This window comes from Moschus berezovskii, chromosome X (genome assembly GCF_049115385.1).
Source record: "Moschus berezovskii isolate FMDL1 chromosome X, NW_MosBer_1.0, whole genome shotgun sequence".
Classification (NCBI taxonomy): Eukaryota; Metazoa; Chordata; class Mammalia; order Artiodactyla; family Moschidae; genus Moschus; species Moschus berezovskii.
This window is the reverse complement of record NC_142488.1, coordinates 91,274,272-91,298,170: the sequence shown is the minus strand read 5'-3', so window position 1 is coordinate 91,298,170 and position 23,899 is coordinate 91,274,272. Positions and strand designations below refer to the sequence as shown.

At 40.5% G+C, this 23,899-nt stretch overlaps 1 protein-coding gene across 1 annotated transcript; it reads right to left on the bottom strand.

The window, feature by feature from the left end:
* Positions 1-97: 97 nt before the first annotated feature.
* On the bottom strand, positions 98-23,586 carry TAF7L (TATA-box binding protein associated factor 7 like). The gene is made up of 13 exons (XM_088833794.1): positions 22,610-23,586; positions 18,536-18,618; positions 17,576-17,654; positions 16,507-16,640; positions 15,750-15,876; positions 15,448-15,503; positions 12,890-12,931; positions 9,735-9,882; positions 7,544-7,651; positions 6,913-7,116; positions 6,600-6,712; positions 5,246-5,305; positions 98-1,027 (listed from the first exon to the last, which is right to left on the bottom strand). Exons 1-13 carry the CDS (start codon positions 22,797-22,799, stop codon positions 983-985), a joined length of 1,389 nt encoding a protein of 462 aa, XP_088689920.1. The 5' UTR covers positions 22,800-23,586; the 3' UTR covers positions 98-982.
* Between the last annotated feature and the right edge of the window lie 313 nt (positions 23,587-23,899).

The window sequence follows — 23,899 nt, the reverse complement described above, 5'->3', positions numbered from 1 at the left end:
TCATTTCCTAACTGCAGAATTTAATGCTTGTCTCACCAGTTTCCTTTTGGATTTGAATGTACTTCTCATGGGAACTATTTTAATAAAGTGACAGTAATCCACTTAAAGAATTTTATTGCTTAAAAGCACAGACTAGAAAATCTTTATACAGCTAGAAAAAAATGAACTGGCCCAGGGTTTTTAAGGATGTTCTCACAGGCACCTGTTTTTGGTTTGGGCCATGCAGCTTACAGGAGTTCCCAGACGAGGGACTGAACCCTGGCCACACCAGTGAAAAGCCTTGAATTCTAACCAGTAGGCTGCCAGGGAACAGTCACAGGTATCTGTTTTTTCTTAACCTTTTTTGGTGGGGGTTAGGATGAAGAGGCTCAGCATAAGGATAACAGCTCAGAATTTCACCTCTGCTCTAACTATTCCCATAGCTGCCAAATAACAACCAAGCACAATTCTAAAAATATTAACAATGGAAAGAAGATGGCAGCAACAAGAAATTTCCCCTGAGCAGGAAAGCAGCTGCTAATGCCTGAACAAAGACACCTCACAACTTAGTATCAACTGCTGCCAGGGAGGCACTTAAATTCACTGTGGCGGATTCTAGTACTTGGCAGAAATGGTTTGACTTTGTTCTGTTTCAGTAAATATTTGAAACAAGCAGAAGAAAAAGCTAAAATCTATGCAGACTGGCTATATAGCTTTCAGGTTAAGACTGTCTGCCTTTGGCAAGCATGGCCGAATTATCTGATGGCACCATAGTAGAGAAGCATTTAAGAAATTCTTAAAACTTTATAAAAAGAAGCCAAGTCTCATAGTTGAGCTGGGTCTTCAGGTCCTACAGAACTAGCAAAAAAAAAAAAAAGTTTCAGAGACGCACATACAAATGATTTGGCATAAGGCAATGAAAGGAAAAAAAACAGGCACAGTTTATCTAGACTTCAGTCTGGATGGTGAATCGAAGGCCTGGGTGCCAGACTGAAGACTCTCCTCACTTCTTCTGGAAATAGTTCAGTTTTTGCTGTAGATAAATGAGCTGTAGGGAGAGGGAGGAAAAAACATGAAAAATTCATCTGAAATCTTAAGTCCCATTATTTGATCTAGAATTTACTTATATAAACCAAATGGAAAGACTCACTTGGCATTTATAAGGTTATCTTACTTAGTCTTAAAATGTTAAAAAAAGGACAGTGCCAATCAACTTTTAAGTTCAGATTCCTTCTATCACTTGCATCTTCCTCTAATCTTTTCCTACCTCAATTTCTCCTATATACTTCTGGCATAGAAATTTTCCTGAGTTACTCTCCAGGTGAAAAAGCTTTTAAGGTTTATTATGAACTACACCAAAAACCTAGACTCTTAAGCCTGGCATCACCACCTCTGAGCCATTGTGCATGCTACATCCTATACAGAATGCCTTTGTTTCTCTATCTCTTTATTAAACCCTGTGTCTGTGTGTGCTCGGTTGCTCAGTCATGTCTGACTCTTTGTGACTGCATGGACACGAAGGCTCCTCTGTCCATGGGATTTTCCTGGCAAGAATACTGGAGTGGGTTGCCATTTTGTGCTCCAGGGAATCTTCCCGACCCAGGGATCAAACCCCAGTCTCTTGCATTGGCAGGCAGATTCTTTACCACTGGGCCACCTGGGAAGCTTATTAAAACCCTACCCACCTCTTAAGGCCCTAAACACCATCTCTCTATGAAGTTTTCTCTAATCTCCATGGACAAAAGTGAGCTCTCATTCCTTTAAATTCCTATCCCTCACGGATTTCTCCCCAACTGTAGGTGGAGATTGTGTCATGAGCATTTTGTAGTTCCCTGCAGAACCCAGATTTAAGTAGACAACCAATAAATCTGTGTTGAATAAATGAGCTAACATAAAGGGCTTCCCTGGTGGCTCAGCTTGTAAAGAATCCACCTGCCATGTGGGAGACCTGGGTTTGATCCCTGGGTTGGGAAAATCCCCTGGAGAAGGGAAAGGCTACCCACTCCAGTGTTCTGGTCAGGAGAATCCCTATAGACAGAGGAGCCTGGTGGGATACAGTCCATGGGGTCGCAAAGAGTCAGACAAGACTGAGCGACTCAGCACACAGCACCCAAAGGACCGTAAGTGAATAAAGAGCACAGCAATAGTTCTGTTGAAAATGGCACTTTCCCAATATTAACTACTTACATGGAGGAAAATAAAGATGTTTAGTGGGTGTTAAAGCAATTGTGGCATTAACTGTTCACATAGTTGTATATAAGCAGTACTTGGGTGAGTGATGTGCCGAGGGGAAGGGCATATACAGAATGTGAGAATTCTCCTGACCTTGTTGGTATGGGGATGGACATGGGGGAATGGCATCACTACCTTAAGAGCCCCATGCTAGATAATTCCCTGGTGGTCCAGTGGTTAGGACTCTGCACTTTCTACTGCTGAGGTTCAATGCCTGGTCAGGGAACTAAGATTCCCCAATCTGCATGGGGCAACCAAAAATAAATAACTAAAAAGAGCCCCATACTAAGCCCATCCTCATAATAAGACCACCAGTCTCTTTAAAACCATTATCCTACTCTTAACAGTACAGGGCTAGAACCAGCATACATTTCTGTAAAGCTGCTTGACCTTCACTAATCCCACACTGCCCTTTTCTCTCTTCACTCTGCTCACTCTTTTGGGGCTTTAAATAATGGTCTTTCAAGTTAGAAATCAAACCTATGCCCTTAACGCTCCCTTCTCCTTCAATGCCCAGAAACTGACCTGAGTCCCATCAATTCTAACTTTAAAATATATTCTCTCATATATAAATGTTCACAGCAGCATTATTTGTGATAACCAAAAGGTGGAAACAACCCAAGTGTCAACTGATGGATAAGCAAAATGTTGTATATCTGTACAATGGAATATTATTCAGCCATAATATAGAATCTAGTACTGATACATTCCACAACATGGTTAACCTTGAAAACATTATGCCAAGTAAAAGAAGCCAGACACAAAGACCATCTATTTTATATTTCCTTTTATATGAAATAATCAGAATAGGCAATGTAGGCTAGTAGAAAGAAGATTAGTGGTTACCTAGAGCTGGGGGGTGGGGATGGGTATGGAGTGTGTGGGAGGGTCAGAAGACATAGGAAGTGACTGCTAATGGGTACAAGTTTCTTTTGGGGGTGATGAAAATGTAAAATTGATTGTGGTGATGAATGCACAATTCTGTGAGCATACTAAAAGTCACTGAATTGTACAATTTAAATGGGTGAATTGTATGGCACATGAACTTATATCCCAATAAAACAGTTATAAAACATTTTATTGTATTTACAAATATATATATTCTTTCTGAATGAAATAATGCCATTTCAGCAACATGGACGGATCTAGAGATTATCATATTAAGTGAAGTATTAGTAAGTCAGAGAAAGACAAATATCGTATCACTTATATGTGGAATCTAAAAAATGGTACAAATGAACTTATATACAAAACAAAATAGACCCACAGACATAGAAAGCAAATTTATTGTTACCAAAGGAGAAAGAGTGGGGAGGGATTAATTAGGAGTTTGGGATTAACATATACGTGTTTGTTGCTGTTTAGTAGCTAAGTCGTGTCTGACTTTTGCAATGTCCATGGGATTTTCCAGACAAGAATCAAACTCACATCTCCTGCTTGGCAGGTGGACTCTTTACCACTGAACCATCAGGAAACCCCATATACATATTACTATATATAAAACAGATAAACAACAAGGACCAACAACTGTATAGCACAGGGAACTATACTCAGTATCTTGTAATAACCTATAATGGAAAAGAGTCTGAAAAGAGATGGCTCCAGCGGTAGAGTCCACCTGCAATGTGGGAGACTCAGGAGACTTGGGTTAAGTCCCCGGGTGGAGAAGATCCCATGCAGCAGGAAATGGCAAGCCACTCCAGTATTCTTGCCTGGGAAATCCATGGACAGAGGAACCTGGCGGGCTACAGTCCATGGGGTCACAAAGAGTCAGACATGACTGAGCATGTGATGGATGGATGGAAACACACACACACACACACACACACATGCACAGAAATATAACTGAATCACTTTGCTGTACACTTGAAACTGACACAACATTATAAGTTAACTCTAAAGCTGAAGCTCCAATACTGTGGCCACCTCACACGAAGAGTTGACTCACTGGAAAAGACTCTGATGCTGGGAGGGATTGGGGGCAGGAGGAGAAGGGGACAACGGAGAATGAGATGGCTGGATGGCATCACCGACTCGGTGGACATGAGTTTGAGTGAACTTTGGGAGTTGGTGATGGACAGGGAGGCCTGGCGTGCTGGGATTCATGGGGTCACAAAGAGTTAGACACGGCTGAGCGACTGAACTGAACTGAACTGATACTTCAGTAAAAAAATGAAAAAAATATTTATTCTATCTCCGTTTCCACCTCCTTATTTCAAGTTACCATCATCTTTTATTAGACTGCAACAGAGCCTCCTAACTGCCCTCTCAGCTTCTAGTCCTGTCCTCCCACAATCCATTCTCCAGATATCAATAATCAAAGGGATCTTTAAAACTTCTAAATTAAATGTGACTTTCCTGCTTTAAACTCTCCAAGGTTTCCCATTGCATTTAAGACTAAAACCCATCCTCCTTATCATTGCCTGCAAGGGACCATACAATATGACCTCTGCATACTTCACCAACCTCAGGTTGAGTCTCTTCCTTGCTTTAAATACTTCAGAGGTCCTCAAAGAGACCAAGCTCTTTTCCAGTGTGGGACCTGGCATATGCTCCACCCAAGAAGCTCTTCGTATCCTTTTTGCTTGGGCTTACCCTTCAGGTCTCAGCCTCCTTCCTCACTTCCTCAGAAAGGCTGATTATGATCCCCCCTCCCGATTTAATTCAGGACTCTCTTTATTCAAAGCACACCCCTGACTCTCCTTCACAGCTCTCCTTTATTATTTGCACCTTTATATTTGTATTATAATTTGTTTACTGTTGATCTTCCCTGCTAGACTATTCGCTCCATTAGGACAAGTATTGTATCTGTCTTATTCAACACTGTGTGTATATCCAGTACTTTTCACTTAATAGGCATTTAATACCTGCTGAATGAGTGAATTTTCACAAAGACTTTGTTTCAAACTGCTACCTTCATTTAGAAGATTTGGGACACTACTATTCCTATGAAAAGAACAGCCAGAAATGAGATTGGGGGATTCTTTGTATCAAACAAATAATTTTCTGGCTGATGTGAAAACATACTTCTCACCTGCTCAGTTTTTTCTTCTTCCTGTAACTTAAGCTGCTCCAGCACAGACTGTAAATGATTCTGGAAAGCAAATCATATAAATGACGAATGCTGAGTCTCAAAGGAAAAGAGAATCAAGAGAGACAAAGAGTTTGGCAAATAATTTGATAAATTAAAAAAAAAACTGTCTGTTGGAACAAAAGACTTTTAAAAAGGATTTAGAAAAAGACTGTCTATATGTGTGTAACTGAATCACTTTGTGAAACAGAGACTGGCATAACACTGTAAATCGACTATACTTCAATAAAAATTTTTTAAAAAGGATTTAGAGTATAAAAACTATGCTCTCCAACTACAGGGCCATTTGATTTGATTTTTTGACCCTGCACAGCATTTTTTTCTTGCCCTAAAACAAACAGTTGGAATACCTCCATGTTACCTTTCTCTAGCTTAGCACAAATCCTTTGACTGTGGTGAACCATTTAAAAAGCTGGCCTGGAATTTGTTGCTGACTCTTTCATTCCCCTGCACTCGGACAGAATATTATCATTCTTAACTAATACTGCATGCAATAGTAATCACAATATCTGTATCTTTCAAAGTATGTCCACATCTATTATCTCACTTGGTTATTCTGAAGGACAACACTCTGAATAAGTACAGTTCTGTATCAAGTTTCTCCGCTTCAATGACAAAAGCTCTACAGAAAAAGAAATCTGGCAAGAAATTCCCCGAATGCTTCAGAATTGCCCTCACTATAAAAGGGGAAGAAACATGGCCTGGACATACATTTTCCTTTTGCTGAAATGTGTATTAATAAAATATGCATTAATTTGTATTAATAAAACTCAAGCATGATATTAATTCTTATTCAAGCAGGCATCATGAAATTTAAAAATTAATTTTAATTCTCTTTCGTTGCAATGAATACATTTTGGTACAGAGCAATAGGATTCAATCTATGCTCTACCACTTACTGTGGTCCCTGGAAAATTACTGACCTTTAAATTTCAATTTCTTATCTATAAAATGGGAATAGTGACAGTACCTGTATTTCACGGATGTCAGGATGAAAGGTAGTAACACATGTAAAATGCTCAGCTCTGTGTATGCCTTTCACATTGTTAAATGTTCAATATTGGCAATTATTATTTCAAGTCTGCTGGTCCCTTCCCCCAAATGCTTATATAAGATGAACAAAATTACTCAGGTAAAACAAAATACAGCTATCTTTTACTAGGGATTTCTAAAGCAGTTGCTCATGTTCATTCATGAACTAGAATGCTGCACAGAGATGAGATGAGTGGAAAACACAGAGATGGGATTTTGAAAGTAAGATGTCAAGATATCTTTATACCAGCCAACAAGAATTTACCTTGAGTGCCAGGTTTTCCACTTTCCTGATGAGCTCCTTCTGTCTTTGTGCCTTGCGCTGAATCTCATGGAGCTTTTTCTCTGTGTATTGAGTGTGCTTCTGGATTTCCATGACTAACACAGACAGACAAAACCCTCAGGGATCTATTAAACAAGGCCTAAGCTGATGGACCAAGGTCCAAATCAACTAAAATTCCAGTACATATTTGAGCAATAATTTCTCAAACTAACTTTGCATCTAATGCGAGTTCAAAGCCAGTCTTTGGTACCGGCACCCACTCTGTCCCACCCTTTCGTTTTTCCCTCTAACTTACTCACTGAGCTGGTTCCCTCCTTTGCCTCATACTGGTCATATTCAGTGAACCTGGCCTGTAGCTTCCTTTCAATTTCCTCGTCATAATAATCTTCCTCCTCTTCTTCATCATCATAGTCCTCCTCCTCCTCTTCCTCCTCCTCTTTATCATCCCCCTCAGTGTTATTGTTAGAACCACTGTGCATCTCCTGAAGCACATAATATTCTAAGGGTTTTAAAAAAGAGGAAGGTGAAAACATTTGAAGCTTTTCAAATGACTCCCACTCCAGCTGCAATTATATTCCCTCACAAGTTTACTGGGAAACCAATGAATTTCATATAATTTTCCTCACAAGAAGACGATTCCCTTTATAAAACAAAGACAGAAAATATAAAACAGTGTAAGATTCATTCATGTATTCAATGATCAAAGTATTTAGACAACCCAAGGGCCCATAGGAATTTTAGAAGAGCAGCAATGGATGGGATATTAGAACCCCAATATAAAACCCCTTAACTTGAGGGACCAATAAGAGACAAGAAGGGCAAAGGCATCCTTTTTTGTGACTGGCCTGTGAGTCTGTGGAGAATGGGCCTACACACAGTCAACACTTGCTCTCTCTGGATTTTCTGCTTTGCCTTTATTAGCGTACCTGGTAAGGTATGACCCTGCTTATAGTCGCTCATTCCTGAGGCAAAGCTAGGAATGAAGCCTTGACTTTCTATTTCCTTGGTTTCACCTTCAGCAATGACCTCCCACCCTAAAAGGAGAGGAAGTCAAGGAAAAGGCAGAAAGAAAGAAGGCAATGTTGAAAGGGAAAAAAGCTTTCTATCTGAAACTGCTATTTAATTTAGTCCAACTTCAGGCCATTTGTAGCTGGATTCCTAGTATGGATAAGTGTTTTATATTGAATTACACAAGTAAATGATTTCTATTATATGAATGCAAAGAAATAGAGGAAAACAACAGAATAGGAAAGACAAGAGATCTCTTCAAGAAAATTAGAGATACCAAGGGAACATTTCATGCAAAGATGGGCTTGGTAAAGGACAGAAATGGTATGGTCCTAACAGAAGCAGAAGATATTAAGAAGAGCTGGCAAGAACACACAGAAGAACTGTACAAAAAAGATCTTCAGGACCAAGATAATCACGATAGTGTGATCACTCACCTAGAGCCAGACATCTTGGAATGTGAGTCAAGTGGGCCTTAGAAAGCATCACTACGAACAAAGCTAGTGGAGGTGATGATTCCAGTTGAGCTATTTCAAAACTTGAAAGATGATGCTGTGAAAGTGCTGTGCTCAATATACCAGCAAATTTGGAAAACTCAGCAATTGCCACAGCACTGGAAAAGGTGCTTCATTCCAATCCCAAAGAAAGGGAATGCCAAAGAATGCTCAAACTACTGCACAATTGCACTCATCTCACACACTAGTAAAGTCATGCTCAATATTCTCCAAGCCAGGCTTCAGCAATATGTGAACCGTGAACTTCCAGATGTTCAAGCAGGTTTTAGAAAAGGCAGAGGAACCAGAGATCAAATTGCCAACATCCGCTGGATCATGGAGAAAGCAAGAGAGTTCCAGAAAAACATCTACTTCTGCTTTATTGACTATGCCAAAGCCTTTGACTGTGTGGATCACAATAAACTGTGGAAAATTCTGAAAGAGATGGGAATACCAGACCACCTGACCTGCCTCTTGAGAAACCTGTATGCAGGTCAGGAAGCAACAGTCAGAACTGGACTTGGAACAACAGACTGTTTCCAAATAGGAAAAGGAGTACGTCAAGGTTGTATATTGTCACCCTGCTTATTTAACTTATATGCAGAGTACATCATGAGGAACGCTGGGCTGGAAGAAGCACAAGCTGGAATCAAGATTTCCGGGAGAAATATCAATAACCTCAGATATGCAGATGATACCACCCTTATGGCAGAAAGTGAAGAGGAACTAAAAAACCTCTTGATGAAAGTGAAAGAGGAGAGTGAAAAAGTTGGCTTGAAGCTCAACATTCAGAAAACAAAGATCATGGCATCTGGTCCCATTACTTCATGGGAAATAGATGGGGAAACAGTGGAAACAGTGTCAGACTTTATTTTTTGGGGCTCCAAAATCACTGTGGATGCTGATGGCAGCCATGAAATTAAAAGACGCTTACTCTTTGGAAGGAAAGTTATGACCAACCTAGACAGCATGTTAAAAAGCAGAGACATTACTTTGCCAACCAAGGTCCGTCTAGTTAAGCCTATGGTTTTTCCAGTGGTCATGTATGGATGTGAGTGAGAGTTGGACTGTAAAGAAAGCTGATCGCCGAAGAATTGATGCTTTTAAACTGTGGTGCTGGAGAAGACTCTTGAGAGTCCCTTGGACTGCAAGGAGATCCAACCAGTCCATTCTAGAGGAGATCAATCCTGGGTGTTCATTGGAAGGACTGATTCTAAAGCTGAAACTCCAATACTTTGGCCACCTCATGCGATGAGTTGACTCACTGGAAAAGACTCTGATGCTGGGAAGGATTGGGGGCGGGAGGAGAAGGGGACGACAGAGAATGAGACGACTGGATGGCATCACTGACTCGATGGACATGAGTCTGAGTGAACTCCGGGAGTTGGTGGTAGACAGGGAGGCCTGGCATGCTGTGATTCATGGGGTCGCAAAGAGTCGGACACGACTGAGCGACTGAACTGAACTGAACTGTTCCTAGCTAGAAAGGAACATTACGCCAAATTCTAAGTTCTATATATTATTGTCAGCACACAAATATCAGAAATGAGGGCTTGTCACCAAGTGGGTTTGGGGTGGAACAAACTGCACAGAAAATATTTAGTATAAAGGATACGGGCACAGATAGCTTCGGCATCTGAACACAACAGTCTTTTCACTTCCTTTTCCACATCAGGAGATTCAATATGCTGAACCAGAGCAGAGAAAGAAGGAATACCAGTAACGTCACTTAACACCGTGTGTCCTGCAGGAATGGCCTTTTCCTACATATAAATGAATTTTAAAAAAATTAGGCTTCTTTTAAGATACATCCAATCAAATTTCTACTTTAAGCAATGCTATTTATGAAGGAAACTTTGATCAGGATCTATGTTTTTGTACAGCAAGCTTATTTTTTCCCAATCAATTACTTGAGACATTTAATCTTTTCAATCTGCAACTCTATATTAAAGACTCTCTCATAAGTACCACCCTTAAGTCTCAGTTATTAATTATTTGCATTGACCCTTACTAGCAAAGAACTATGATTTTTTGCTACTTAGACGTAATTTTGTGTAAAGACCCAAATGCTCAGATTTTACTTTCCCACATCTTTATTATTAGAGAGTTTCCTATAAAGACAGGACCTTAGCCACACATTCTCCCTTAAGTTCAGTTTTAGACAATTATCTCCATGGCAACCAATTCATCCTGCCACAAATAAAATTAGAACTTTGAGGGGGAATAAGCAATTGCAAAAAAACTGCTGGTAAAAGTGAACTCTGGCTTCCAAGAAAATTTTTAAAAATAAATATCACAGAAAAGAAGCAGATTAAGATACTAAGACTACTGACCAAATTGCATCTTCTGCTCTAGGAGTTGTCAAACATTAAACAATGAATTCTTTTCACCTTGTTTATAGTTTTCTTTGCTGTGCAGAAGCTTTTAATTTTAATTAGGCCCCATTTGTTTATTTTTGCTTTTACTTCCAATATTCTGGGAGGTGGGTCATGGAGGATCCTGCTGTGATTTATGTCGGACAGTGTTTTGCCTATGTTCTCCTCTAAGAGTTTTATAGTTTCTGGTCTTACATTTAGATCTTTAATCCATTTTGAGTTTATGTTTGTGTATGGTGTTAGGGAGTGTTCTAGTTTTATTCTTTTACAAGTGGCTGACCAGTTTTCCCAGCACCACTTGTTAAAGAGACTGTCTTTTCTCCATTTTATATTCTTGCCTCCTGTGTCAAAGATAAGGTGTCCATGCTGCTGCTAAGTCATGTCAGTCGTGTCCGACTCTGTGTGACCCCATAGACGGCAGCCCACCAGGCTCCCCCATCCCTGGGATTCTCCGGGCAAGAACACTGGAGTGGGTTGCCATTTCCTTCTCCAATGTGTGAAAGTGAAAAGTGAAAGTGAAGTCGCTCAGTCGTGTCTGACCCTTAGCGACCCCACGGACTGCAGCCTACCAGGCTCCTCCATCCATGGGATTTTCTAGGCAAGAGTACTGGAGTGGCTTGCCATTGCCTTCTCCATGCAAGGTGTCCATAGGTGCATGGATTTATCTCTGGGCTTTCTATTTTGTTCCACTGATCTATATTTCTGTCTTTATGCCAGTACCATACTGTCTTAATGACTGTGGCTTTGTAGTAGAGCCTGAAGTCCGGCAGGTTGATTCCCCCAGTTCTATTCTTCCTCCTCAAGATTGCTTTGGCTATTTGAGGTTTTTTGTATTTCCATACAAATTGTGAGATTATTTGTTCTAGCTCTGTGAAAAATACCATTGGTAGTTTGATAGGGATTACATTGAATGTATAAATTATTTTGGGTAGTATACTTATTTTCACTACATTTATTCTTCCAATCCATGAACACGGTATATTTCTCCATCTATTAGTGTCCTCTTTGATTTCTTTCACCAGTGTTTTATAGTTTTCTATATATAAGTCTTTTGTTTCTGCACAGCGAAGGAAACTATAAACAAGGTGAAAAGACAGCCTTCAGAATGGGAGAAAATAATAGCAAATGAAACAACTGACAAAGAATTAATCTCCAAAATATACAAGCAAATCCTGCAGCTCAATTCCAGAAAAATAAACGACCCAATCAAAAAATGGGCCAAAGAACTAAACAGACATTTCTCCAAAGAAGACATACAGATGGCTAACAAACACATGAAAAAATGCTCAACATCCCTCATAATCAGAGAAATGCAAATCAAAACCACAATAGGTACCATTTCACACCAGTCAGAATGGCTGCTATCCAAATGTCTACAAGCAATAAATGCTGGAGAGGGTGTGGAGAAAAGGGAACGTTCTCACACTGTTGGTGGGAAAGCAAACTAGTACAGCCACTATAGAGAACAGTGTGGAGATTCCTTAAAAAACTGGAAATAGAACTGCCATATGATCCAGCAATCGCACTCCTGGGCTTACACACCGAGGAAACCAGAATTGAAAGAGACACATGTACTCCAATGTTCACTGCCGCACTGTTTATAATAGCCAGGACGTGGAAACAACCTAGATGTCCATCTGCAGACGAATGGATAAGAAAGCTTTGGTACATATACACAATGGAGTATTACTCGGCCATTAAAAAGAATACACTTGAATCAGTTCTAATGAGGTGGATGAAACTGGAGCCTATTAAACAGAGTGAAGTAAGCCAGAAAGAAAAACACCAATACAGTATACTAACGCATATATATGGAATTTAGAAAGATGATAACGATAACCCTGTATACGAGAGAGCAAAAGAGACACAGGTGTATAGAACAGTCTTTGGGACTCTGTGGGAGAGGTGAGGGTGGGATGATTTGGGAGAATGGCATTGAAACATGTATATTATCATATGTGAAACGATCGCCAGTCTAGGTTCGATGCATGATACAGGATGCTCGGGGCTGGGGCAGGGGGATGTCCCGAAGGGAGGATAAGGGGAGGAGCGAGGTGGAAGGGGGGTTCAGGAGGGGAACACATGTACAGCCGGGGTGGATTCATGTCAATGTATGGCAAAACCAACCAATATAATATTATAAAGTAATTAGCCTCCAATAAAAATAAATAAATAAATAAAAGCAGAGACATTATTTTGCCAAAAATAAATAAATAATGAATTCTTCATTTTTCAGTGAATCAAATTCAGTCTATGTGTATGGGAGTAGGGGTTACAGGTGAGAAGAAAGGCTCAAAAGTAAACTTGATAATTTTTTGGGTTTGTTTGAAATTAAAAAGCTGCAAAATAAAATCCACTATAGGTAAACAATAAGGTTATATTATGATTTGTCTACCTCAGGAAGGTCCATTTCTTCAATTGGTTTGACTTCAGCAACCTATGAAAGAGAAGACAGTAAATGATGAAGTTATATTAAAGTTGTTCTATTTTACTAAAGTTTAAAGAGCTCTAGACCCATTCTTAACGTAGTTTTCTATTTAGTAGTCACTCAATAAATAGTCTAGACTAACAGTATAAAGCCAAGGCAACTGCGTTCATAGATTAAACATAGTAAAACTATCAATTCTTCCCAAATTGATCTATAGGTTTAATGCAATTCCTATCAAAATTCCAACAACGTTTTCTGTAATACATGACAAACTTATTCTAAAATGTATATGGAAAGGTACAGGCTCTAGAATGGCTATAATAATATTGAATAAAAAATAAAATAAAATCAATCTTCTTGATTCTAAGACTTATTACAAAGCTACATTGTGGAATTGGTGATCAACACACAGATCAGTTGAACAGAATTGGGAACCCAGGAAAAAAACTCACACAAATATGCCCAACTTATTATTATTTTTTTTTTGCCCAACTTATTTTTGACAAAGGTGCAGAAGCAATACAATGGACAAAGGGCAGCCTTTTTAACAAATGGTGCTGGACATTTTGGACATGCAAAGAAAAAAAAAGAATCTTGAACTAACCTTTAAGTACAAAAATTAACACAAAAATAGATTGCAAACTTAAATGTAAAACTTTTTTTAAAAATAGGAGAAATCTTCAGGATCCGGGCTAGACAAATAGTTCTTATAATTGACATGAAAAACAAGATCCTTAAAAGAAAAAAAATCAATAAATTGATCTTCATCAAACAAAAATCTTTAGATCTTTGAAAGACCCTGTGAGGAAGCTGAAAAGACATATCTGACAGAAAACTAATATTTAGAATATAAAAAAGAACTTCTCAAAACTCAACAATAAAAACAATCCATTTAGAAAATGGACAGAAGGCATGAACAGACATTTCATTGAAATGGACATACAGATGGAAAACAAGCACCTGAAAAGATGCTCAACATCATTAGCCACGCAAGGGAAAAGCAAATACCACAGTGGGATCACTACACATCTATCAGAATGACTAAAATTAAAAACTAGTGACAACACCTAATGCTGGTGAAAATGGAGAGAATTGGATTGTGTGAACATTGCTGGAGCTAATGTAAAATGGTGCAGCCACTCTGGAAAATGCTATGGGTAGTTTTTTATAAAACTAAATATGCAACATATCCAGTAATTGTACTCCTGGGTATTTATGCCAAAGAAATGAATACTTATGTTCACACAAAAACCTGCTGGCAGCTTTATTTATAACAGTCAAAAACTGTAAACAACCCAGATGTTCTTTTATGAGTGAACAATTAAGCAAACTATGGTACATTCATAACACAGCCTACCACTCAGCAATAAAAAGGAAGGAACTATTCATACATGCATGGACCTTAAGGGAATTAATCTGAGTGGAAAAAAAGCCAGTCTCAAATGTTATACTTTGTATGATTCTACTTATATGACATTTTCAAAATGACAAAATTATAGAGATGGAGAACATATTAGTCATTAGCAGGGGTTAGAGCCTGGTGGTGGGGGTTGGAGGAAGGTGGGTGTAGCTTTCACGGGCAAGATGAGGGATCCTGGTGGTGACAATACTGTTTAGTATCTTGACAGTGTAGGTAGATACACCAACATACACATGGGATAACTGCATAGAACTAAACACATGCAAGGACTTTGCAGGTGGCTCAGCGGTAAAGTATCTGCCTGTCAACGCAGGAGACACGGGTTCGATCCCTGGATCGGGAAGATCCTCTGGAAAAGGAAATGGAAACCCACTCCAATATTCTTGCCTGGGAAATCCCATGGACAGAGAAGCCTGGCAGGCTACAGTCCATGGGGTTGCAGAGTCAGACATGCCTTAGCGACTAAACAACAACAACAAACACATGCACACACATACAGAAGAGTACAAGTAAAACTGGAGAAACTTGAAAAAGATTAGTGAATAGTGATAATGTCAATCTCTTGTCTGTGATATTGTACTATAGTTTTGCAAAACGTTACAATGGGAAAAACTAGGTCAAGGGTACATGGTATCTTTTTTATTGCTTACAACTGCATGTGAATCTACAATTATTTCAAAATAAAAAATTTAATTAAAAAAGAAGCCACGGCATAGTACTCTTATAGTTTTCCCAGGGTTCTACAAATCTGAGGTAAGGTTAGGAATACAACCACATTTCCCAATTCTCAGGTTCTGGCTGAGTTCACTTTAAAATAGGATTTTGCAGTTGGAAACGTTTGAAAGCATTAGCAGAAGTTTCAAATTCATTACACATCTAGATTCCTAAACACTAGCCTATAACTTCAAGAGTCCAGTCTATTTTTGTTCATTACATATTTCCATTTGCTAGCACACAGTGCCTGGCATGTTGCTCACACTCAATAAATGTTTACAGGACATATAAATGAGTGAACAAATGAACATCCGACCGACTGTCTCCCTTCCACCCCCCCATAATCCTCTTCCAATCCACCCAGAAGACACAGAAATTGCATGCCACAAACCTTTTTTATTATTTTGTGGAACCTTCTCTTTCTGACATTCTTAAGTGGTGGAGTAACTGAAATAAATTCAACATGGTGAAATGTATATATGATTGATGGTAGTCACATATCTATCTGAATTGGACAGAGAAAGCTCACGCTATAAGCTACAGGCTCATGCACGACTTGTTCTTTTAAGAGTGTCTAGATGCCTCCTGAACCAAACATCTAAGTGTGACAACAGATCCCTGGCTCACAAGTCATCAGAACTCAGCAGATAAATGTAGTTAGCCAGAACGAGCAAGGGACTGTTGTTGACTTACTGCCATGCTTCCAGGTATATTTTTTTCGTCTCTCCTTTTCAATTTTCCTGATTGCTTTAAGATCAGTAGAGGTTATTGGTTCTTCAGAAGAAGAGTGAACATCAGCATCAGCAGTGCACACAAGCATCTACATTTGACAATGACAAAGAAGTTGACCATGGCCACAAATCTTCAGTTAGTAATGGATCATGACCATTCTTACCACCAGAAATCCTGGGGCACAGAAGGAGAATGTTACTACATCCCAGATGTTCATATTTTTCAAATAATGATAAATGGCAAACAGGAGGCTCAAAAGCTATTTGGATAAAATTAAGTAGTGGAAACGGAGAAGGCAATGGCAAGCCACTGGAGGAGCCTGGTAGGCTGCAGTCCGTGGGGTCACTAAGGGTCAGACACGACTGAGCGACTTCACTTTCACTTTTCACTTTCACACATTGGAGAAGGAAATGGCAACCCACTCCAGTGTTCTTGCCTGGAGAATCCCAGGGACGGGGGAGCCTGGTGGGCTTCCATCTATGGGGTCACACAGAGTCGGACACGGCTGAAGTGACTTAGCAGCAGCTTAGCAGCAAGAAGTGAAAAGTGATGGATCAAACACCAAAATAGCACATGACATTGTATTCCTGTGCAACTGAGTTGGAAATTAGAAATGACAAACAGGTGAAAGGAGAATTGAAAGAAAGAAAGAAAAGGAGGGAAAAAGGAAATCCTAAAAGGATATGAGGGTGAATAGATTAAGAAAGCTTGTCCATACCTGGGAAACATCTGCCGTTTTATAAAATGATATTTTATCCAGAGATTTTAGGCTTCCGATAACACAAGGCAAATCAACCAGCTTAGCAGCTAGTGAGACATTGTCTACCTCAACAACTGCACGACGTGCGTCAGCTGAAGAAAAGTAGAAAAAATTAAGGTTCACATTTTCCCAATGCACTCTTAAAACTGATGGTTTGAATAATGAAGACTTATGTGGGACAGAGGAGTCTTTCATTGAAACATTATTTCTCATAATGCTAGAATTGCGTACATAACTAGCAACTTCCCAGAGCAAAGAAAGTGGAGTATATGGAGCTCTTTTTTTTCCAGTTTATGTCACTCAATCAAAAGTAGATAAGTTTGTTGGTAATGGTTGTGAACTAAAAGTGAATGAAGCAGTAAATCTTTCATTCTCATCTTGAAAGACCAGCTCCATTCGTTCAAATCCATTCATTTGGACACCATTAGGAGCACTCGATCACGTCACTGAACATGGGTGTTTTCAAAGGTAAAGGTTGATTCTAGAATAGTACTAGTAAGTCTCAAGTTATAATCTCTAGTTAAAGTCACAAAGGTAAAATTCTATACAATAGCCAGAGAGAGAGAGAGAAACAATCAGTCATACACTACCTGAGTGCTGGGATTATGGGCCATTTAAAATTTTATTCTTCATATACCTCTCCATATTTAAAAATCTAATAAATACTATAGAGATAAAAATATGTCACTTTTGTGAACAAAAAATAGTAAATTCACTTGTTATTCCCCTAGACAGTCAGAAAAACTTCCATCTAGGAGACAGTCACCAGTATGTAAATCCCACAGTTGACCTCCAAGTTCTTTCTTATACACACCATGATAATGACCTCAAGTTTTATGCAAGTTCTATTTTCTTTCCTCTTAAAAAGAAGAGATGGGAGTGACTGAAGCCTCTCTTTGAGTTCATCAAGGCAGAGACCACATTGTATTCTTTGCCACATCCTTGGCATCTAATACTATGCCTGACACACAGCAATCCCTTAATGAATTGCTGTTCAATGTATGGTGAATGGATATTAACTACTTACAAAATAAGTCAATTTTTAGTTTATTCTTCATGGAGGAACTTCTAGAATGCACCATCTTTCTGACAGTGGAAGCATGTTCCTAAAAAGGAGGTAAATTGAAAAATCAGAAGGATCAACTGTCAACTTAGCAGCTAATAGAAAGATATGTCAGAGACAGTCCTCCTTTAAATAAAACCTTAACCTTCTCACACATTAGGAAGAGTGCCATGTACCATGTGATACTGTGCACTGTGAAGTCAAGTTAGGAAGAAGTTGACTCTAATCTCACTATTGTCTCTTAGTAGCTACAGAGAATGCCTTCTAGTTATACATTCCTGGTTTTCACTGTTACCCTTCAGTTGTAGTCGCTAAGGGAAGGCTTAGCTGCAGTTTACTGGGTATATTTGTTGTTGTTGTTGTTCAGTTGCTCAGTCATGTCCGACTAATTATAGGGTATATTAATTAACCCTAAATGGGGAAATATCTTTCTGAAGCCCACCCTCAATATACCTTTCTTAGACTAAATAATATTTGAACCCAGGTATCAACAGGGGAAGAAACCCTAACACAATGTTGAGGTGAGCTTCGACAGCCTCGCATGGTGATGAATCTGAGGAGACAGTGCTGACCACAAGATTGCCCCTTTTGAGGTGACAGAGAAGAACTCTATTTTAGAAGAGTCCTGTCTTGGCTGTCCAGTGAGCAAAGCTGTTAGCATCGGTGATAAGTGACTGAGTCCATCATCGTCCTACCCGTTTGCCAGGAAATCAACCAGGAAGATAAGCGGCATGTGCAGGATGGAAGAAATACTGCTTAAAAGAGTACATGCGGGGATAGAACTGCCAACAGAACACAAGTCCCAGGAAACAAATGTTCTTGGTTTTATAGCCTATCTTAAATAAACATAAATATTTAAGAATCCAAGCAGAGCTAATACTTATTCACTGAAGATATTTGGTCTGAGATACAAGGGTTTCTTACCACAGGCAGACGCAGTATAAACTGGTTCTCAAGTTCGTGAGGAGGTTCATCCTGGCTTCTACTCATCTCTTCTTTTTTGAGTTCTTGAAAACAAATAAAACCAACAGAAAGTTACTAAAACCTCCTCTTGCTCCCTCTACCGACAACTTCTGGTAGTACTGGTTAAATTATACAATATCTTGCTAATAACCCTCACTGGAATGATGTGTATACAGCTTCAAAACACCTTACTTGATATATCTTGATTATTTCTAAAAGCCACCTTGCGAGCATGTGAGCTAAGTTGCTTCATCTGTGTCCAAAGATTTGCGACCTTATGGGCCATAGTCTGCCAGGCTCCTCTGTCCATGAGATTCTCCAGGCAAGAATACTGGAGTGGGTTTCTATGCCCTCCTTCAGGGGATCTTCCCCATCCAGGGATCGAACCTGTGTGTCTTATGTCTCCTGCATTGGCAGGCGGGTTCTTTAACCACTAGCACCACCTGGCAACCTACACACACACACACACACACACACACACACACTCTATGACATATGGGCTTCCCTCGTGGCTCAAGTGGTAAAGTATCCACCTGGCAATGCAGCAGCCGCAGGAGATGTGGGTTCAATTCCTGGGTCAGGAAGATCCCCTGGAGGAGGAAATAGCAAGCCACTCCAGGATTCTTGCCTAGAAAATCCCATGGACAGAGGAGCTTGGCATGGGGTCACAAACAGACATGACTGAGCACACACTCATGCGCACACACACACACACACACACACACATGGGCTTCCCTGGTGGTTCAGCTGGTAAAGAATCTGCCTGCAATGCAGGAGACCTGGGTTCGATCCCTGGGTTGGGAAGATACCCTGGAGGAGGGAAAGGCTACCCACTCCAGTATTCTGGCCTGGAGAATTCCATGGACTGTATAGTACATGGGGTCTCAAAGAGTCGGACACACTGAGCATCTTTTACTTCACTTCATACACACATATAAAATACACCTTCTGTAAAGTGAATAATCTCCAAATTAATCTTCATTTTTTTCATCTTATTTTAACTTCTATTTGAGATATATCTGTAATAGCTTGCATTTTGGGTTTCAGGGTCGACATTACTTCTGATCCCGCAAGTAGCAGAGGATGGTTTCGATCCATCAACCTCTGGGTTATGCGCCCACCACGTTTCCACTGTACCACTATTCCCTGGTGGCTCAGACAGTAAAGCGTCTGCCCACAATGCAGGAGACCCGAGTTCGATCCCTGGGTTGGGAAGATCCCCTGGAGAAGGAAATGGCAACCCACTCCAGTACCCTTGCTTAGAAAATTTCATGGATGGAGGAGCCTGGTGGGCTACAGTCCATGGTGTCTTAAAGAGTTAGACATGACTGAGCGAATTCACTTTCACTACTTCTGAGGAATTTTTTTTTCTCAAAAATGGAAATAAAGTCATGTACATATATGAAATCTGACAGTTTTCTTATGTTCTAAGGATACTATGCTATACACCAAGTTATAAAATCTTATACTTTTAAGTTAGACAAAAAGCTCCAGATAATGTACAGTTCCTAATACTCTGTAAACCATTAATTGAGTCCTGAGTTTTTTATTTAAATCTCACTTAAAAGCAATGGAAACTTTTTTAAAACACACACACACACAAGTGAATATAACAAAAAAGAAGCAGACTCACAGATACACAGAACAAATTAGTGGTTACCGGTGGAGAGAGGGAAGGGGAAATTTGGAGGTAGCAGATTAAGAGGTACAAACTATTAGGTATAAAATAAACTATAAGAATATACTGTACAACACGGGGAATGTACCCAATATTTTATAATAATAAACAGAACATAGTCTTTAAAACTGTCAATCACTATATTGTACACTTGTAACATATAGTACTGCATATCAACTATATTTCAATAAAAGAAGAAATTGGAAAGGGGGGACAAAGAATATTCAACATTATCAGTTAACATAGAGAAAAAGGAAAAAAAAACATATACAAGTGAGTCTGAGACCCTTTTACAGGTAAATCATTCACCAGTTATGATTTCAGCCCTTTAGATTGACTTCAGAAACTACCAGAAGAGCACAAGAGAAATCAAGAACTGAAATGAGACATCCAGGATGAGACAGCAAGGGAAGGGGGAGGGAGAGAGAAAGAAAAAGGGAAAAAAGGGACTGATGATTTGTGATAGTCATTTCTCTCTTTTTCCTGCTTCATAGTTATACAAACACATGCACACATAAAGACAAAAACTAAATGTAAGTGAAAGGGGAAAAGTTAATTAAACAAAAAATCTTGGAACTGGATACACTGCCTAATATAAAAGCAACAAACATTTATGATAGGGAGCAGAAGTACAGATTCACAGAAGTAGCAGAAGTACAGAAGAAATAGCTGCTAAGCAAGATTTTATCAGATCAATAGTAACTTTTAGATTTATCAGCAGAACTAAGACTAGGGCATTTTGTTCGTTTCAGTGCCTTTCTGGCAACTCCTCTCTTATGAAACAAAGAATGTAAGAACTTGGAATCATTTCAAAGAAGGTAAACACCCTTAGTTGAATGAGTTTTAATGATTTTTTTTTTTTAAGATCTGCTACCTGAAAATTTGACTTAGACAGTAAAGAATCCGCCTGCAATGCAGAAGACCCGGGTTCTATCCCTGGGTCGGGAAGATCTCCTGGAGAAGGGGATCGCTTACCCACTCCAGTAGTCTTGCGTGAAGAATTCCATGGACAGAGGAGCCTGGCGGGCTATAGCCCATCGGGTCGCAAAGAGTCGGACATGACTGAGTGACTAACAAACTTTCACTTTATACAAGGAACTGGTAGTATCATCTTCAAGAAAAGGCATCCACTAAGCACTCTTTGATACCGAATTAAATTAACAGGACCGCTCTCTCTCATGCGTGCGTGCACACGCGCGCACACACACACACACACACACACCCCCCTCCATCTCATTTCACCAGAATTAGAATTAAATTAACAGGACCGCTCTCTCTCATGCGTGCACACGCGCGCACACACACACACACACACACACACAAACACCTCCATCTCATTTCACCAGAATTAGAATTGGAATTAGAATTACAGCGAGATGGAGAGTGCCTGATCATGTGCTCCCAGCAGCACAACTCAGCACAAGCCTAAGCTGGTACTTTCTCAAGTTCATTGCCGCTGCCTGCAGTTTGGAGGCAATGAACACCCCATCCTTATCCAAAGGAGGCGCTAAGCCCCCAAGGGCAGAGCGTGGCTCCGAGTCTTTGATCCCATTTCCCTAGAAAATCTCTCTCGGGTCCCAGGGGCCCTAAGCTTTAGCGTCACCCCAGGCCAGCTTGGAAGGGTAGCACAGCGCGAAGCCCTTTGGTGCCCATCATGCGCCCTTCGACCGCCGGACTCACCCGCTCCTCCGCTGATTGGCACCGGGACCGCCTCTCTGTCCAGAGAGTTTCCAGAGGGCGAGCGGGCTCCCAGGCTGCGTCCCGCGTTGGCGGAATGCAGGCGACCGGTTGACTTTGTAGCCACAGGTAGGCGCCTTGCGCGCCACCCCACCCCACCTCGCCACGCCTCCTCCACCGCCAGCCCAGCGGACTGGAGGGCGGCCTCGAGGCGGCGGCCAGCTCGCCGCGTGCCTGGGAGGGGCAGCACGAAGGGTTCTGATCTCCGCGGGGACACAGCCGCTCGGGGCCTCACGGAGCAAGGCTGCAGAACAAACACCCTTGACCCAGGGACGACCCTTGGAACGGCCGCGGGAGTTTTGCCAGTACACAGTGATATCTGTACAAGGCCTGGCACAATCGGGTGCACTACAAAATCCATTGGGTTGGACGGATTTGTTCCTCAGAGGGGTGACCTCGCCTGGTGACAAATACCGCCGAGCAAACCCATTAAATAACTAGAATCCGAGTCCCAACTATTCTAACGGAATTAGCTGATCCCTTCTCAACGAGGTCACTATTTTACATCTTTTGCACAAGAGATAGTAGGTAGTCCGTTTATTTTTCTTAAACGGTCATCGCAGTTCAAACTTCTAATAGTTCGTTTCTCTCAAAGATTCGTAGAGGAAAAATCATTTTACCTTTCTCTTGGGGTAAGTTTTCCACAGAGGCTTTGGCAGCAGCCTGGGTGCCAATGGCGGCAATGGCGTCATCACCGTGACCGTCATCAGCAGGAGTTTGGATGCCTTGGTCACTAACAGTTTGGGCTCCATGATCGCCAGAAGTTTCAGCTCCATGGTAAGCAGGAATTTTGGAATCTTGGAGGCTCATTACTCCTGATGTTGGATTAAATTCTGAGGAACTGGGGGGACGTGCCTCAGGGAGCTCTCTGGTCTGTATCGTTGAGATTGTAAAATGGCTTCCTATTGCGTCACGAGATCTAAAGGACGCCAGGATTTCCTAAAACGATGTCATAGGTATTCCCCTTAAAGACACAGGGGTAATATTAGAAATATTATGGGGTGCCTGTTAGAAGATTATAGCCATGATGTCTCTGTTGCCTTCACTTATCTAAACTTCATGATAAGAAATAAATATTTTTAGAAAACTAATTGTTGTATCCTCATTTCTTCCGGATGCACGATTTTTTTCCTTCAGTTCAGTTCAGTTGCTCAGTCGTGTCCGACTCTCCGCGACCCCATGAATCACAGCACGCCAGGCCTCCCTATCCATCACCAACTCCCGGAGTTCACTCAAACTCATGTCCACAGAGTTGGTGGTGCCATCCAGCCATCTCATTCTCGGTCGTCCCCTTCTCCTCCCGCCCCCAACCTTTCCCAGCATCAGTCTTTTCCAGTGAGTCAACTCGTCGCATGAGGTGGCCAAAGTATTGCAGTTTCAGCTTTAGCATCAGTCCTTCCAATGAACACCCAGGATCGATCTCCCTTAGAATGGACTGGTTGGATCTCCTTGCGGTACAAGGGACTCTCAAGAGTCTTCTCCAACACCACAGTTCAAAAGCATCAATTCTTCGGCGATCAGCTTTCTTCACAGTCCTTCAGTGAAGCTGAATTGCCTGAGCTTCAGATCTAGACAGAACCGTTTTTGTCCCTTTGAGAATTCAGCCACTGAACTTTAGCGTTATTTGGTGGGGGTACATTAAGGATTGCAATACAAAATGGACTGATGAAACTAGCTTTTTATTTACTGTAGAAAATTATTGATGGCATTTATTACATCAAAAATAACTATTTAATAATAATTTAAAGGAAAATTATTTTCCATAACTGAGATAGTTAAGTAATTGTGTGTTTAGAATCCTATGGACAGTGTGAATTACGTAATTAACTTTCCTTTCTATGGCTGCTAGGAAGCTCAGACCCAATTTCCATCCACCTCTTAACAACTGTGAACCTTACTGGCATATGTTG

Coding starts and splice junctions, on each gene's coding strand:
- TAF7L (XM_088833794.1), bottom strand. CDS start 22,799: ATGAGCCTCCAAGATTCCAAAATTCCTGCTTACCATGGAGCTGAAACT. Junction 15,877..16,506: donor AAACGGCAGATGTTTCCCAG/GTATGGACAAGC, acceptor TGTCAAATGTAG/ATGCTTGTGTGCACTGCTGA. Junction 1,028..5,245: donor AAGAAGAAAAAACTGAGCAG/GTGAGAAGTATG, acceptor CTCTCCCTACAG/CTCATTTATCTACAGCAAAA.